General features: G+C 42.8%; 2 protein-coding genes across 2 annotated transcripts in view; both read right to left on the bottom strand.

Annotated features, from left to right (window-relative positions):
- Positions 1–633, bottom strand: part of LOC135520382 (regulating synaptic membrane exocytosis protein 2-like) — a 249172-nt gene extending 248539 nt beyond the window's left edge. Inside the window, exon 1 of the mRNA XM_064945892.1 lies at positions 401–633. The gene's annotated coding sequence lies outside the window, so the exon portion shown is untranslated. The remainder of the gene's footprint in view (positions 1–400) is intronic.
- A 4137-nt stretch (positions 634–4770) lies between these two features.
- LOC135520381 (DDB1- and CUL4-associated factor 13-like) lies at positions 4771–18201 on the bottom strand. The gene is made up of 11 exons (XM_064945883.1): positions 17676–18201; positions 17350–17549; positions 17050–17157; positions 16438–16527; positions 16023–16178; positions 15150–15227; positions 13880–13962; positions 13410–13574; positions 13104–13239; positions 6764–6927; positions 4771–5964 (listed from the first exon to the last, which is right to left on the bottom strand). Exons 1-11 carry the CDS (start codon positions 17743–17745, stop codon positions 5877–5879), a joined length of 1338 nt encoding a protein of 445 aa, XP_064801955.1. The 5' UTR covers positions 17746–18201; the 3' UTR covers positions 4771–5876.
- Positions 18202–18297: the final 96 nt, after the last annotated feature.

Below are 18297 nucleotides of genomic sequence, written 5' to 3'. Positions count from 1 at the left end.
TATTTGGGCTTTAATAATAATACACAATATGTCAAAATGTTCATTTTTACAAGGAATGCAGACATGCTTTCTGTATAGCCTCAATTTCCACCCCCAATACACGAACCTTATCTGAATGGGATTCAGCGGTTCTGGTATAGCAGACTGCTACAGCACATAATAAATACAGATAAATTAATCGGTGAGGAACACAAGACACCTATCCAACAGAATGATCGCCTAATTCTCACACAAACTCCCCAATTCCAGTAGCCTATGAGACATACACTGGAGATGCTGGACAGAGGCCCTTTGGTTTTATAACCAAAATGTACGGTCTTCTGGAAACAAGCATTCCAAACACAATTATCCTATTCCATTCACGGATGAATTGTAGAGAAATATAGAATAGAGCTCTTGCCTTTTATTTTGCAATCATGTTAAATCCTGTCTAACCCATCGCGGTCATCCTTTAGAATGGGTTTGCTCGCATTTTGAAATAAAGACGTCGCCTCTTTCCTTGTTTGTTAGTTTTTCTTTCGAGTCCTTGCCCCACACTCTCGTTCTCGCTTTCCTCCAGGTTTATAATTCTTGGAGATTTCTTAAATGCACAAAAATGGATGCAATGAAAAAAATCCTGATAGGAAGAGTAGGCGGAGCGATGGAGACGCGTAGAACAAAGCTGAGCGCGACTGGCTCATGAAAAAGGAAGGGGAGAGGGGCGATTGTCGACGTATTTTCGTTGACATCAGGCATTTGCAAAACACGGACTGGAGGTCATTTGCAGCTGGACCAGATTATAAAAAACATTTGCCTGTTAAAGAGCATTTTCGGAAGAAAGCTGATGTGAAATGTACAGCGAAAGTTCAAATCTTCATCAGCACACAATAAAACTGGCACATTAGAAATGTGCATTTCAACACCATGTCGCTGTCCAGTTTGCTGTGTGGTGCAGCAGCATATTGTTGAGCAGCACACATTCTCATCTGATAGGATTGCCTCTCCAACTGGAGGAATGAATAAAGTTGTGTTATACAGCAGTCCTATTCCTAATTTGGTAACACTTTATACTACTTTTAACCATCCAGGTACAGTAATAACAAATAAAAAACATTTGTCCTAGAAAAAAGCTGGCACCAACACAGTCCATGTCTATCATTGATTTATCAGCTGCTTCTTGTGACACTGCTTCTTAACATTTTAGTCCCATCATGTCAAACACCTCTCTTATCCACTCTCACCCCATCCCAAGGCCCAGCCCCCTCATCTCAAGGCCCAGACCTAACCACTTCCCCGAAGGCTCAGTCCTAATCCCTCATCAAGGCCCAACCCTAACCCCTCATCCCAAGGTCCAGACCTAACCCTTCAACTGAAGGCACAGTCCTAACCCCTCGACCGAAGGCCCAACCCTAACCCCTCATCTCAAGGCCCAGCCCTAACCCTTCAACTGAAGGCACAGTCCTAACCCCTCATCTCAAGGCCCAGCCCTAACCCTTCAACTGAAGGCCCAACCCTAACCCCTCATCTCAAGGCCCAGCCCCCCTAACCCCTAACCCTTCAACTGAAGGCACAGTCCTAACCCAACCCTAACCCCTCATCTCAGGCCCAACCCTAACCCCTCATCTCAAGGCCCAGCCCTAACCCTTCAACTGAAGGCACAGTCCTAACCCCTCGACCGAAGGCCCAACCCTAACCCCTCATCTCAAGGCCCAGCCCTAACCCTTCAACTGAAGGCACAGTCCTAACCCCTCGACCGAAGGCCCAACCCTAACCCCTCATCTCAAGGCCCAATCATAACCCCTCATCTGAAGGCACAGTCCTAACCCCTCGACCGAAGGCCCAACCCTAACCCCTCATCTCAAGGCCCAATCATAACCCCTCATCTGAAGGCCCAGTCCTAACCCCTCGACCGAAGGCCCAACCCTAACCCCTCATCTCAAGGCCCAGCCCTAACCCTTCAACTGAAGGCCCAGTCCTAACCCCTCGACCGAAGGCCCAACCCTAACCCCTCATCTCAAGGCCCAATCATAACCCCTCATCTGAAGGCCCAGTCCTAACCCCTCGACCGAAGGCCCAGCCCTAACCCCTCATCTCAAGGCCCAGCCCTAAACCCTCATCTGAAGGACCAGCCCTAACCCTCATCTGAAGGCCCAGCCCTAACCCCTCATCTCAAGGCCCAGCCCTAACCCCTCATCTCAAGGCCCAGCCCTAACCCTTCATCTGAAGGCCCAGCCCTAACCCCTCATCTGAAGGCCCAGCCCTAACCCCTCATCTCAAGGCCCAGCCCTAACCCCTCATCTCAAGGCCCAGCCCTAACCCCTCATCTGAAGGCCCAGCCCTAACCCTTCATTTCAAGGCCCAGCCCTAACCCCTCATCTCAAGGCCCAGCCCTAACCCTTCATCTGAAGGCCCAGCCCTAACCCCTCATCTGAAGGCCCAGCCCCCCTAACCCCCCTCATCTGAAGGCCCAGCCCTAACCCTTCATCTGAAGGCCCAGCCCTAACCCCTCATCTCAAGGCCCAGCCCTAACCCCTCATCTGAAGGCCCAGCCCTAACCCCTCATCTGAAGGCCCAGCCCTAACCCCTCATCTGAAGGCCCAGCCCTAACCCCTCATCTGAAGGCCCAGCCCTAACCCCTCATCTGTAGGCCCAACCCTAACCCCTCATCTCAAGGCCCAGCCCTAACCCCTCATCTGAAGGCCCAGCCCTAACCCCTCATCTGAAGGCCCAGCCCTAACCCCTCATCTGAAGGCCCAGCCCAAACCCCTCATCTGAAGGCCCAGCCCTAACCCTTCATCTGAAGGCCCAGCCCTAACCCCTCATCTCAAGGCCCAGCCCTAACCCCTCATCTGAAGGCCCAGTCCTAACATCCCCCCTTCCCACACCGCGCTCGTGATCCAGGTTTGATAGGATTATGAAATAAGGCATAAGCATCATAGCTAAATCCTGCCGTGATAAAGTGGATTGAACACTATACCTCATAAAGAATAAGTCCATTAGCATCAATACACTGAGCCCAACACAAGATAATCCACTTTGAGTCAGAATGCCAAGAAATCATTAAACACAAAACACTGATAAAAGTGTGTTGAACTTGTAGCTACTGCTTTACTTAATCCTCTTTGTATCTCGGGCGGTACATAAGGCTGCAACAATCTTCTGCCATCAGTCTCCATCTTTGGTCACAGCTTGTGCTATCCCATGAGACCCATCACTTCAAGCTCAGCCACTACTCTCCGTCGCTAGGTAGTTTTTGGCCTGCCTCGCCTGCTCTTTCCAGTTGTTGTCCACCTGAAGGCAACTTTGGGGATCCTTTCTGGTGGCATACTTAACACTTGTCACAGCCAACGAAACCTGCATCTATAGTAACCCCTATACAAGATCATGCACCTTGAGTCACAATGCTAAAAAATCTTTGGTAAAAAAATGTCTAATTTTGTGTTTGACGGCCCTGCAACATACAGTTGAAGTCGGAAGTGTACATACACTTTAGCCAAACTCATTTCAACTCAGTTTTTCACAATTCCTGACATTTAATCCTCGTAAAAAATGTCCTGTTTTAGGTCTGTTAGGATCACCACTTGATTTTAAGAATGTGAAATGTCAGAATAATAGTAGAGAATTATTTATTTGAGCTTTTATTTCTTTCATCACATTGCCTTTAAATTGTTTAACTTGGGTCAAAAGTTTCAGGTAGCCTTCCACAAGTTTCCCACAATAAGTTGGGTGAATTTTGGCCCATTGATCCTGACAGAACTGGTGTAACGGAGTCGGTTTGTAGGCCTCCTTGCTCACACAGGCTTTTTCAGTTCTGCCCACAAATTAACTATAGGATTGAGGTCAGGGCTTTGTGATGGCCACTCCTACACCTTGACTTTGTTGTCTTTAAGCCATTTTCCACAACTTTGGAAGTATGCTTGGGGTCATTGTCCATTTGGAAGACCTGTTTGCGACCAAGCTTAAACTTCCTGACTGATGTCTTGAGAGGTTGTATTCAATATATCCACACAATTTTCTTACCTATCCATTTTGTGAAATGCACCAACCCCTCCTGCAGCAAAGCACCCCCACAACATGACGCTGCCATCCCCGTGCTTCACAGTTGGTATGGTGTTCTTCGGCTTGCAAGCCTCCCCCTGGTGTTTATACTTGCGCACTATAGTTTGTACAGATGAACGTGGTACCTTCAGGCATTTGGAAATTGCTCCCAATGATGAACCAGACTTGGTCTACAATTCATTTTCTGAGGTCTTGACTTTTGATTTTACCATGATGTCAAACATTTTCTGGAATTTTCCAAGCTGTTTATAGGTACAGTCAACTTAGTGTATGTAAACTTCTGACCCACTGGAATTGTGATACAGTGAATTATAAATTAAATAATCTGACTGTAAACAATTGGTTGGAAAAATTACAAGCACAAAGTAGATGTCCTAACTAACTTGACAAAACTAGTTTGTGAACAAGAAATAATTTGTGGAGTGGTTGAAAAACAAGTTAATGACTCCAACCTAAGTGTATGTAGACTGCCGACTTCAACTGTAGGTATATCAATTACAATACAGACCTCCTTGGTTACTAGAACTCAGGCACATTAAAATAGCCATTCAGAAATATATTACTAAAATATGGCAAACAAAACACAAATGATGCTAATCTGAGCACCTTGGATATTAATTGTATACTTTAAAAAAAATGTAATAAACAAGTGTTGAAAAGTATTGTCGCATCGATATGAGAATCAGTGTATTTTGCCTACCAAAAAAACAGTACTAATTTCAGACCCAAAAATATCCATACCACATCTTTATTAGCAGTATCAATAAATACAAAAATCACTGTCAATATAGTCAACCCTTAGCATCATGCAATCTAAGGTTACTGAATCAGTAAACAATAGCTGAAGGTATGTGGTGGTGTAGGGAGGACAAACATTTTCAAGATAGTTTCTAAAATAAACATTCTGGTGATATTTGACACATGTTGTTCTTCTTGGTTTCTAGTGTATTCTTATTTCAATACAATATCATCCCCAAATTACTGTTCCAACAACAGCATCCATGAAATCTTCATCTGGGGGTACAACGTTTTACCATGACAGTTGAGACACTTATGTCAGCAGACTTCACAATATTGACCCATATTTCTCTTTGCTAATAAGCCTTGGAGAGGTGGAATGAGTTCTTTCAAAGTTTTAGATAGGGTTGTGTTCAGGAGGGTGCAGTCTTTTGAACGTTGCAGATTAGAATGTCATGAATAGAACTGAAAGGATCCACAACATTGTGTGCAGGGTTGCAAAATTCTGGTATCTTTCCCAAGTGGCCAGGTTTGTCAGAAATCCAGTTTGGAATATTCCTGGAATACATGAGGCTGCTGAGGGGAGGACGGCTCATAATAATGGCCGAGGGGAGGACGGCTCATAATAATGGCCGAGGGGAGGACGGCTCATAATAATGGCCGAGGGGAGGACGGCTCATAATAATGGCCGAGGGGAGGACGGCTCATAATAATGGCCGAGGGGAGGACGGCTCATAATAATGGCCGAGGGGAGGACGGCTCATAATAATGGCCGAGGGGAGGACGGCTCATAATAATGGCCGGAACAGAGCAAATGGAATGACATCAAACACATGGAAACCATGTATTTGATCCCATTCTGCTCCAGTTATTACCGCGAGCCCATCCTCCCCAATTAAGGTGCCACCAACCTCCTGTGTCCTGGAACCATGAGGGACCAAGCAGGAAATCCAAGTACGTGGAATTTCTGGAAAACCAGAGGAATTTGGGAAACATCCCAACATTTTGCAACACTAGCTGTGTATGTCTGAACGTGGCCCAAGTGTTTGTAGAGGCAGAGTAGTCCTTCAGTCCTCCAACGCCACACTGTCACTGGCGTCCTATTTCACAACGGTGACCACATGTTTCTCTTTCTCCGTCACCACGGGCATGGAGCCAGGCTTGCTGTGCTTGCGTACGTTCCTCTCCCTGGGACACACAATGAGGCAGAAATTAACTCAAACATCAGGAACCAATTCATGAGAATATTCAGACACAGAGAGAGAACCGTTAGCAGAATACACAAAGGAGTTAGTGCCAGACAGGTGGACTGATGTCATAAAATGTAGAATACACTAATAATGACATGTGAAAAATACACAGAGCATCTAGGCTACACTGCCTTCAGTCACAGCTCCTAGGTACACATGGACGATATATTACAATAATGTGTTATAACGTTTCAGGACCAAAAATCAACAGACTAATATTTGATGAATCATCAACTGGTCATGATGACACCATCACATCCCCTTAGAGACTTTAGTGTAAATGAGCAAAAAACCCATGATGACCAAGCCATGAGGGACCATCCTGTCGCCCATTAGGGTAAGTGTGCCTTGGTAGGGCAGACAGACCTATTCTGGCAGCCAGCTACGGCCTCAACCACTACATGGACCTTCTGCCATACTTGGACAGAGGCCAGGGTAGTTCTGAACCTACTGTGTTAACAGAGATTGACAGTTTTCTTTGTGGCGAGGCCACAGACCAGGTCAACCACCCGAAAACCTCCTCCCATCAACACAGACAAATAACGTCCAAAACAACACTAACCTTCCCAAGAACTTCACCAAGAAGTCAATTCTACTGATATACATACTGTAACATATAGACTTCTGTGGTTAGACTGTTACAAACAAGAGTATTGAGGATATGTGCAGGTAGAGTTGAGAACAGAAAGCCACTGTAGGGTAGACAGTAGAGGCGTGGGTAAAGGAGGAGCCCATACTTCCTGCGGCGAGCCTCCTTCATGACACGCAGCTCCTTGCTCTGGCTGTAGATGGACTTGGGCAGGTGGCGGTGGCGTGAGATGCGGCGGATCTGAGGGTGGTGCTGGAACTTCTCCTTCAGCTTCTGGCTGTAGTTCACAGCTGCCTTCTCCCTAGGAGCCAGCTAGACCACGGGTGGGACAACAGAGAAAAATAAATAGTAGGTAAGGAGAGAAAAAAAAGAGATTTCAATCTACTACGGAGGTCTACTTGGGAGCCTCATTTATCAGTATACACGGATTGCACGTCCATAATGACAACATTTTCATGGGAAAACTGAAATCAAATTGATTAACTGTATGGCTGTCCCCTGGGACGCTGAACCATGGGGAAAAGCAGGTTTGAAACTGTATCCAAAGATGAACATTTATCTTTAACACCTACTACTGCTCGTTCATCTTTGTGACTTGGATATTATGACTGAACGATAGGCCCCATGTTTAGTTATAAGTCAGTAAAATATTCGCTATCATCTACAGTATAGGGCTGACCCCGACCAAAAACCATCTTGGATCACTGAATGTCATCTCTTCTTTCGACCATCGATTGGTCGAAATATATAAACATGTAATTTTACATATATAGACACACCCTATGCGTTTTAATAAAATAGACATGTATACACATACACACACACACACACACACACACACATATATATATATATATTGAGCTTGTCTGATGCTCACTGTTTGATTAAATAAGATTTTAAAAAATACTCAAGAGGGAGCAAGAGATCGAGATAACCAGAAGGGGGGAAAAACCTGCCCCGACTATCTTCCTCCCGTTCCTACTGGCTTTCGCAGATTCTGCAGTTACTCTCCTGAAGATGCCAGTAATAGGCTATATGAGAAGTCGGAAACTTTCATGTGGAATGTCAATTTATCTTACCATTTCTACCGATCTGATCTGCGATCCAGTTATGGTTCACATATGCACATTTTTGTGCAACAATTTCATTTATAAAACGTCTTCGTATCTCAAAATCATTGTCATTTAGTTTATCAAAATGTAATCCAAATCTAAATGAACATTTTAAACCTAAAATGTAACTTATATTGCCAACTATGTAAAAATATCCTATAAAGCCACAACGGATAAGAAGTAATCAGGTAGGCCTATTTTATGACGTTTCCACTAGATCAGGGTATGACATTTTTTGGCTATGGAAAGGGAGAGAGCTCGAAAGATTTTTCAAATACATTTAGGAATTGTCATTCTCAATGGATGTAAAAACAGACTTAGTTTGCTTGCTGTTTGAGGTGAAGAAAAGATTAGAGAAGCTCCACAGCTTGTAGGTGGTGCATCAAGCCAATCAGAAATACTATTAGATCCCCAAATGGGCACATTTATATGCCTACATTTGCGAGCAGGCCAGGTAGCCTATAGGCCAACTTCAATGCATGAAATCAGTTGCGCGTCCTTACTCAATATTGATAGGAGCCAAACAATATTGTCCAAACAAGACAATGACTAAATTGACAAAACAAATAATGGAATGAAATAAACCAAAACTTGTTTCTCACAAGTGTAGCATAGGTTGTGCGCGCCGCAAACAATGTGTCCACTCCGACAATGAGTACGGTAAAAGACTGGAATAATAATACATGAACTGTTCAGAGGAGAACTGTGTGAATCAGACCTTCATGGTTGATTTGTTGCAAAGAAACCACTACTAAAGGACACCGATAAGAAGAAGAGACTTGCTTGGGCAAAGAAACACAAGCAATGGACATTAGAATGGTGGAAATCTGTCCTTTGGTCTGATGAGTCCAAATGTGAGATTTTTGTTTCCAACTGCCGTGTGTTTGAGACGCAGAGTAGGTGAACGGATGATCTCCGCATGTGTGGTTCCCCCCGTGAAGCAAGGAGGTGGTGTGATGGTGCTTTGTTAGTGACACTGTCAGTGATTTATTTAGAATTCAAGGCACACTTAACCAGCATGGCTACCACAGCATTCTGCATCTCAACAGTTGATGTGGAGATGTGTTTGTTACTTGAACTTTGTGAAACATTTATTTGGGCTGAAATCTGAGGTGCAGTTACTCTAATGACCTTATCCTCTGTGGCAGAGGTAAATTCCACAAATAACAGGTTTGCCTTGTTAAAAAGGAATTTAAATGCATTCCACGTGACTACCTGTTTGAGAAAATGAGTGTGGAAAGATGCCACAAGGCAAGTGGTGGCTACTTTGAAGAATCTCAAATATAAAATATATTTTGATTTGTTTAACACTTTTTGGTTAAAATACATGATTCCCTGTGTGCCATTTCATAGTTTCGATGTCTTCACTACTATTCTACAATGTAGAGAAAAGTAAAACAAAGAAAAACTTGTAAATAAGTAGGTGTCAAAACCTGAGACTGGTACGGTATATTTACTACTGCTCAACTAAAAACAATACTGGTCGACTAACAGCCTAACGACCAGTCCAAGCACAGTAAGTAGTACATAAACAACCTTCACATTCCAATCTGAATGAATGGTCCGAGAGCAGGCTATAGACAGCCGTCCAACACACCCTTCACTCTCCATCTCCCTTCCTCTCCCCCATAAAAAATCTTGAGCGTCTCTCATTCTCTCCGGACGTAGTTTCCGAGGATCTCTAATTGGCCACTCTTCCAAGGCTTTTATTCTAATTATAATTCATTCAATTTGAAGGGAGATTAGCTAATAGCTGCTGCTGATGTTGAGGTACACTGCTTCCCTTAGACCAGGCCAACAACCTGTTAAATGTTATTTATGAAAACCTTAACATTTACAGTGAAAAAGGAGCAGAGCAACACTGACTCTGCAGAGTTCTCTATGGCCTCAACGCTCTTTCAATAGAAAATGAGTAGAAGGCTTAAGGTGTTATGTAGCTGTATGAGCCGTGTTTCCAGAGATGGTGAGCTCCAAATGTATTGTATTGACAGTGACAAATGTGTTGTTTTGGCTCTGTACTCCAGCACTTTGGTTTTGAAATGATACAATGACTAAGGTTAAAGTGCAGACTGTCAGCTTTAATTTGAGGGTATTTTCATCCATATCAGGTGAACCGTTTAGAAATTCCCACACCCATTTAGGGGACCAAAAGTATTGGGGCAAATTCACTTACAGTGCCTTGTGAAAGTATTCGGCCCCCTTGAACTTTGCGACCTTTTGCCACATTTCAGGCTTCAAACATAAAGATATAAAACTGAATTTTGTTGTGAAGAATCAACAACAAGTGGGACACAATCATGAAGTGGAACGACATTTATTGGATATTTCAAACTTTTTTAACAAATCAAAAACTGAAAAATTGGGCGTGCAAAATTATTCAGCCCCTTTACTTTCAGTGCAGCAAACTCTCTCCAGAAGTTCAGTGAGGATCTCTGAATGATCCAATGTTGACCTAAATGACTAATGATGATAAATACAATCCACCTGTGTGTAAATCAAGTCTCCGTATAAATGCACCTGCACTGTGATAGTCTCAGAGGTCCGTTAAAAGCGCAGAGAGCATCATGAAGAACAAGGAACACACCAGGCAGGTCCGAGATACTGCTGTGAAGAAGTTTAAAGCCGGAAATCTACCAAGACCTGGCCGTCCCTCTAAAACTTTCAGCTCATACAAGGAGAAGACTGATCAGAGATGCAGCCAAGAGGCCCATGATCACTCTGGATGAACTGCAGAGATCTACAGCTGAGGTGGGAGACTCTGTCCATAGGACAACAGTCGTATATTGCACAAATCTGGCCTTTATGGAAGAGTGGCAAGAAAGCCAATTCTTAAAGATATCCACAAAGTGTTGTTTAAAGTTTGCTACAAGCCACCTGGGAGACACACCAAACATGTGGAAGAAGGTGCTCTGGTCAGATGAAACCAAAATTGAACTTTTTGGCTGTTTGGATGTTTAATGCTTGGGAAATCTTTTTGTATCCAAATCCGGCTTTAAACTTCTTCACAACAGTATCTCGGACCTGCCTGGTGTGTTCCTTGTTCTTCATGATGCTCTCTGCGCTTTTAACGGACCTCTGAGACTATCACAGTGCAGGTGCATTTATACGGGGACTTGATTTACACACAGGTGGATTGTATTTATCATCATTAGTCATTTAGGTCAACATTGGATCATTCAGAGATCCTCACTGAACTTCTGGAGAGAGTTTGCTGCACTGAAAGTAAAGGGGCTGAATAATTTTGCACGCCCAATTTTTCAGTTTTTGATTTGTTAAAGTTTGAAATATCCAATAAATGTCGTTCCACTTCATGATTGTGTCCCACTTGTTGTTGATTCTTCACAACAAAATACAGTTTCTTTATGTTTGAAGCCTGAAATATGGCAAAAGGTCGCAAAGTTCAAGGGGGCCGAATACTTTCGCAAGGCACTGTATATGTGTATTAAAGTAGTCAAGTTTAGTATTTGGTCCCATATTCCTAGCACGCAATGATTACATTAAACCTGTGACAACATTTTTGGATGCATTTACTGTGTGTTTTGGTCATGGTAGCTGTGTGTTTTGGTCATGGTAGCTGTGTGTTTTGGTCATGGTAGCTGTGTGTTTTGGTCATGGTAGCTGTGTGTTTTGGTCATGGTATCATCCACATTAACAGAAGTATTTAGAAACATTTTTTTCTTGTTTACAATAAAGTGACTCCAATATGATAATACCTTATTTACCATTTCTATGGGGCACAAAATGATCTGAAACCACCAAAACAAACAGCAAAAGCATTCAAATGTGTATATTCACAAGCTTGATGTAAACATTGTGCGCTAGGAATATGGGACCAAATACTCAACTCTTCACTACTTAAATATACAAGTGAATTTGTACCAATACTTTGTCTTCGTAAAATGGGGGGACTGTACAAAAAGTGCTGTCATTTCTAAACGGTTCACCCGATATGGAGTGTAAAGTGCTGGCGTACAAAGCCAAAACAAAGAATGTGTCACTGCCCAATACTTTGAGCTTGTTGTATGTATAGGCTATATATAGCCATACTTCTCATGACTGTCATGAGAACGTGTGATATATACAATAATTGGTGTGATTTCAAAAGGTGAATTTACAATATGTCAAAGGTCAATGTTACTCCAAGTAACATGAAAAATAGGATCACGGGACAAAAAAGAATGTCACAGTGAGGTTAAAGGTAATCTCATAGAATGGCATCAAAAGCCAAAAACCAGAGAGACACTGCAGTTGCAACAAACAGGCTGAAGACTTCCACTCTTCCTGAGATCTGACAGACTTGATTCAGCATTTATTTTTAATTAAAGACCCTTCCAGTCCAACTTGATTGTTAATGCTTCATTATTTCCAGAGTGGCCGCTCTCTTTAAGTGATTGGGCCTATTCAAACTGCTGATAGCAGCTGGGCTCGTCTGATCTGTTTAAGTGCAAAGCTACAGAATAAATCACCTCTTATACACTGACAGTAAAACAAGTGCCAATATGTTCCCAATTCTCCAGTGTTAAGCTGCATTAAGGGAATAAGGAAGAGCGAAGCAGAAGGGGGATAGATATTGGAGATGGCTTCGAAAAACATCCATTCATCTCCCTTGCACTTCATCCTTGTAGGCTAAATGCTGGTTTTGGCATCAGATGAAAGGAGTAAGGCTAGATGGTGTAAGAATGTTTAAGATACGCAAAACAGAACCTTATATTTCAGGTAATGTGCAAATAATGTCTTGAACATACAGAGAGTTAAGAGGTTAAAGAAAACATAACAGTAATGCCAAAGTGGGCAAAAAGTACATCCAATATTTGGGCTGGGCAACGCTAACGTTAGCCTGCTGTTACACCTCTAAGTAATTCAAGTCACTATTTCCCCAAAAATACATTTTAGTGAACTATCCCTTTAAATCCACTTTAGTGCCACATTGCCCACACTGACTGACTGGTCAGACTTTGTCTATTGGTAATCACGAGTTCCAAATAGCTCCAGTCTGTTCTGCTGTCCCTATTGATCCATTGTACTTATTGAAAGTGATTCTGTTCCAAGTCAGTCAGCATCCATCAGAGCCCTTGGCAGTGCCACTGCTGTTGGCACCCTGGCCTTTCTCTCTCTTACCATACAGAGCGTACCACGGTGGGCATCAGGCCATGGCAGGTTGAGGAATCCAGCAAACTCGCAAAACGGAAGGCCAAAATCAGAGCTCCAACAAATGCATCAGAATATTAGCAAATGGGCCTTTCAGTTATTGGTAAGAACTAAAAATGTATCTGGGATCCATCTTTCTTTCATGACATTAATTTGATACCCGACACCTGCAAGTTACAGGACGTGCGTACACTACTTCTAAAGGAGAGGAAGAGGACTGTGTCTCACCAATCCCAACTTCTCAGCAGCATTGGCCTTCCACAGTCTGATGTTCATCTCATCTGAAGCACTCAGGATGTACTTGTTGTCTGACGACCACTTTATGGAGATGACGTGCTGCATGCGCTTGGTGTGGTACACCTCCCTGTGAAGTCACACACACAACCACACACACTGAACACAATGTTGCTGTACAAAAATAAATACATCAAAGCTGATGATAAACACACACGGAGACGTAGGATTCAGAACAACAACCCTGGAGTAGCAGGCAATCTGCTGGAACCCAGTGTCTGAACCCCTGGCACCACTAACCTGCTGTGGCCACTGTCTTTGGGGAAGATGCGGATGGTCTTGTCAAAGCTGGCCGAGACAAACTCCTTACCAGTTGGAGAGTAGTCTACATCCAGCACGGCTGAGACATGGTCCATGTGGACGGTGAAAGGCTTGTCCAGGTACCTCATATCATATGTATACAGACTGAAGGGGGAGGAGATGCATGCGGTTGGTTAATAAATACAAAGATGAGAAGTTAACACACACCACCGTGCTTCTCTCATTTGTGGCGCAAAGACAGTAAATACAAACACTCGTGAGACATGCTGTTATTGTAAAATAAGTGTAAATGTACATTAGAAATAATAATTCTATGACTCCCCAAACAATTGCATGAACAAAATCATTATTAGCATTGGAAATACAAACTTCTCTCCAGGAATGAATGAGGCCGATGTGATGTAGGGAACATGTTGTAAACTCAACACATGTTGAATTGCATCACTCACTTGTAATCTTCATTAGAGCAGGTGAAATTATAAGCTTCCATGGGATTCCAGCACAAAGTGTTGCTCCTCATATTCATGATTACCTATAAAGGAAATCACACATTCATACTTCAATACACTAAGCATTAGACACATTCAGTAATGAGGACAGTATGGAATGGGAAATGAGTTTAGTAAAGGGCAAAGTCATGGGCAGTAGGGCTGGACGATATGGGCAAAAAAATCGAATGGCAATTTTTCTACCAAAATATTGAGATTGCGATTTTACATCAAAACACTTGGTTTTCCTGTTAGAATCATAGAAATAGAATGATCATTCAAATGTTATGGTTGGAATACAGTTTTGTTTGGCATGACAACGAGGAAAGGGAGAAGATGGTTGTGACAGAGTAAGAACCAAAGTGTTGGTCAGCGTTTTCCATGTTTCCCATGGCCAGCAGAATACCATCCTGCATCCCACTGCTGCCTTGCCTCTGACCCGACTCCCTGTGGTCACAAAAGATTCCATGGCACTTATCGTAAATGTAAGAGTAGGGGTGTCCTGAATTCCTAATCTGGCTACCTAAATGGCTCCTTCCTCTCCCCTGTAACTAATCCCCAGGTCATTGCTGTAAATGAGAATGTGTTCAGTCAACTTACCTGGTTAAATAAATTAAATGGAACCCTAATTATATTTAAATAGATAGGTACATTCAGACAAAGATTTTACAATATTATTATCCCTTTCCTCTCTGATAAGAACAAGCTGTTTCACAAACGATGATATACTCCACCATTGATACTGTCCAATATTAGAGCAAAAGATTGCTAGCAAGATTGGCAATCAGTGGAATTAGCTAGGAAGCGATTAGCCTTGCTAACAAATTCCAGACACATTTTCAGCTAATGAGTGTTTTGCAGAGAGCAAGTTACACAAACGAATAGAAAAATAAAGAAAATGTGAATTTATATTAACCTCTTGAATCTATATGGGCGCTATTTCATTATTGGAAAAAAAACGTGCCCGTTTTAAGCGCAATATTTTGTCACAAAAAGATGCTCGACTATGCATATAATTGACAGCGTTGGAAAGAAAACACTGACATTGACAGTGGCATTTCAAAATATTGCAGCCTCTTGCGATATGGATATTGCGCATGTCAATTTCGATTAAAATTGGATTACTTGTGCAGTTCTAATGGGTAGCATCCCAAACAGCACACTACGAGCCCTCGTCAAATGGTAGTGTACTAAATAGGGTGTCATTTGGGATGTAAAAGTAGAAATGTACCTTTTTAAGAGGTGTCGCTTCCCTCATGTCATACAGCACAATACTTCTGTCAGAGGCACAACTTGCTAGAAGTTCAGTCTGAGGAGAAAAGCAGGAAAGTCAACAAAACATTTTTCTAAAAGTCATACAAGTCTGTTTTATACAACCTTTGACCAACATAGTCCTGATATGGGTATAGCCTCCATTATTCTGGTGTATGGAGGCTATAGCCAAAGATATCTATAACTAACACAAGATAGTTCATCTGTGTCATTTACAGTTTGAACAGACAAAGCATAATGGGCAAAACAAGCAGGGAGCTAGCAAGATCCTATTGGCGCGTTGTAGCATGTATTTGCATATTTCCGTTAGGGAACGCCTCCTCTGTGAGGTGTGTGTGTGCGCACAAACTCAATTCGACCTTGCACTCCTTCTAAACAACGCATCTTTTCCCCCAGTTTGGCAAAGCGTCAAGTCCAGAAATATTAATACACTGTGTTCGTAACAGATTCTAGTTTTGGGAACAGAAAAATGTATTGTTTCAACAATGAGAATTTGCAGAATGTCAGCCCAGTTTCCCCTCGTCCCATCCTCTCCCACCACCCGACTTCCTCTCACTACTATACATTTTGGTGATCAGAAAACATTCTAAACGGATACTTCAGCTTTATAGCCTCTGTGACGTGTCTGGGTTACACCTTCTGTCTGTGCTATAGCAATGTCAGGGTCCGTATTCACCAAGAGTCTCAGAGCAGAAGTGCTAATCTAGGACCAGCTTTGCCTTTCAGATTATAATTAACAAGATTATATGGACATGGAGGACCTGATCCTAGATCAGCAATCATACTCCGAGACACTTTCTGCTACAATCCACACAGGGAAAGAGTTGATTACCTCTACAGGGTTGAAGCGGACGCAGCTGAAACTGTCCACGCCCCAGGAGAAGGAGCGGATGGGGCTGCTGCGTTGCTCATCCCAGATGTCCACCTGCTGGCCACACGTCACAAACACACCCTCTTTCTGGTGGTGGTCGATGCTGGTGAACACAGACTGGAAGGAACAAACATCCTCAATCATCATCACAGACTTGAGGGAATACATTACAACAACCATCATCATCACCCTGACTGTAGGGAATATCTCCAAACCCATCATTCTTATCATCATGGGCTTAAAGCCACAATCTTTAATGATCGGTCCACTCAATGGTATGCACGTTTTACAGTGTCAGATAGGTTTGGTCAGAAATACACTCTCAGGGATATTAACTGAGCAGAATAATGACAGATAGACAACTCCTCCTCCATACCTTTCCAAGAATAGTATTGAGAGGTTCCTCTTCCTCTCCGTAGCCAGGAGTCTCCATCTTCCACTGTTTTATAGTCTTGTCATCACCAACCTGTTATTCAGAAACACAAGCATGTTTACTTTCACAGAAATTTGAGGTTGATTCATAATGAAGTTGTGTCACAAGACTGCAATTCAGCAGAGGGCAACCATTCTGTGAGATAAACCCAGGGGTGAATTCATTTAGTTGCTGTAAAACATTTTGCAATGGAAACCGTTTACTCCACATGGAAAACATTTTGCAACAAAAACAAGAGTTTCTATTAGAGCAATTTAGATTGAAACTGGGAGGGACCTTTCTGTTTACTTCCGTTTGGTCCCTCCCAGTTTCATTCTGTTTACTTCCGTTTGGTACCTCGAGTAAACGGTAAACAGTTTCCGTTGCAACAGACCAAACATTTTGCAACGGAATCCGAGTAATTAATATACCCCTGGTCTGGTTAGTATACACTAGACAGGAAACGGAAGCAAATGGGCCAGAATGGGGAGGTTCTATGTGAACTTATCCATTGCACAACATTAAGTTAGTGTGCCCTAGTGAATACAACCCTGGATAGTGGAACAGATACTGTACCGTAAAGAAGGAGGTGCCACAGAAGCGGACTACCATCCCCCTGACAAAGCCTTCATGGGCCTGGAGTGTACGAACACACTCACGTTTGGTTAGATTCCACACCTTCAGCTGAGAAACAAATCAGTTAGTCTTACAGTATAAACAGGTCATTTAGATGCACTCTCTCAATGCACAGACTTATCATTATATATGTTTGACCATTCCAAAGTTAGACATGTAGCCTATAATTCTTGGATTTGCAATCAACTCATATTTAAACAGGCAATTGCTAACTCAAAGTACAGTTAGTTAGTTAACTACCTCTCCATCGCAGGAGCCGGACAGCATTGTGGAGAGGCTCTTGGGGTGCTTGGCCATGCAGTTCACCCCATCCCTGTGGCCGTCCAGAGAAGCCAGGAACGGCTTGGCGAACATGCGCTCCAGCTTGGTGGCATTCAGGGCACGGGTGTATTCTCTTGGCACCTCGAACGGATGGAGGGACGGGTCGTAATTTCTTGGTACTGTAGGTTACATACACTGTTAGAATAAGTTTTTTTGACAGTGCTGATTGAGCTAGCTACAGCTCTATACAGTGGATTGAACTGTGTTAGCTAATATGCACTAGCTGGCTAACTATCTGTACTTACCACGCTGGATATCCAACTTCGTCTCACGGACATAGTCGTCCGGATTCCTGGAGAGGACTTTAACTTTCATTGCGTGAATGTGTATAAAGCTCTATACTTCTTCCACCAAAAATGTAACACGGTAAAATGAATCGTACGGCCATGTGTTTACTTGTGACCTCACCTACCGGATGTTGAGGGCAATATCCGCCCTTATTTGACGGAAGTGTGTTTGTTGATTGCGCTTACAGCGACCAGACAGAACATTACCAAAGATCTTTGGTGACACCATGTGGACTGATTGTCACTGTACTTTGGGCTTCAGAGATCTTACTAAATTAGACTTCTCGTGGGACATTACAACTTTTTTTATGTTTATTACATTGCAGTAAAATACGCAGAAGGAGAAATTGCATTGATTTGCTTTTTATATATTTAATAGCAAAGCGATATAGTACCAATTTGAAGCTTCAAAAATTAGACCTCATTCGACGGAAATGACATCACCACACACTCAGAGAGCTTTGTTTCTTCACAGAGTTTAACTCGACCTTCTTCGAAGGAAGTGCAGCGCAGACAATCGACTCCATAAGGAAGAAAAAAAATAGAAAAAAGGAGAGAAAACAAACTCGTTGAATTTGTA

The sequence above is a fragment of the Oncorhynchus masou genome, chromosome 29, assembly GCF_036934945.1.
Source record: "Oncorhynchus masou masou isolate Uvic2021 chromosome 29, UVic_Omas_1.1, whole genome shotgun sequence".
NCBI classification, from domain to species: Eukaryota; Metazoa; Chordata; class Actinopteri; order Salmoniformes; family Salmonidae; genus Oncorhynchus; species Oncorhynchus masou.
The sequence above is the reverse complement of the archived record's forward strand: the minus strand, read 5'-3'. Positions and strand labels throughout refer to the sequence as shown.

Excerpts from the sequence above, each read along its gene's own strand:
- LOC135520381 (XM_064945883.1), bottom strand. The coding sequence starts at position 17,745 with ATGAAAGTTAAAGTCCTCTCCAGGAATCCGGACGACTATGTCCGTGAG. Across the intron at positions 17,550-17,675 it reads GAAGTTGGATATCCAGCGTG|TACCAAGAAATTACGACCCG; the intron begins GTAAGTACAGAT and ends TGTAACCTACAG. Across the intron at positions 6,928-13,103 it reads CTGCTGAGAAGTTGGGATTG|CTGGCTCCTAGGGAGAAGGC; the intron begins GTGAGACACAGT and ends CCCGTGGTCTAG.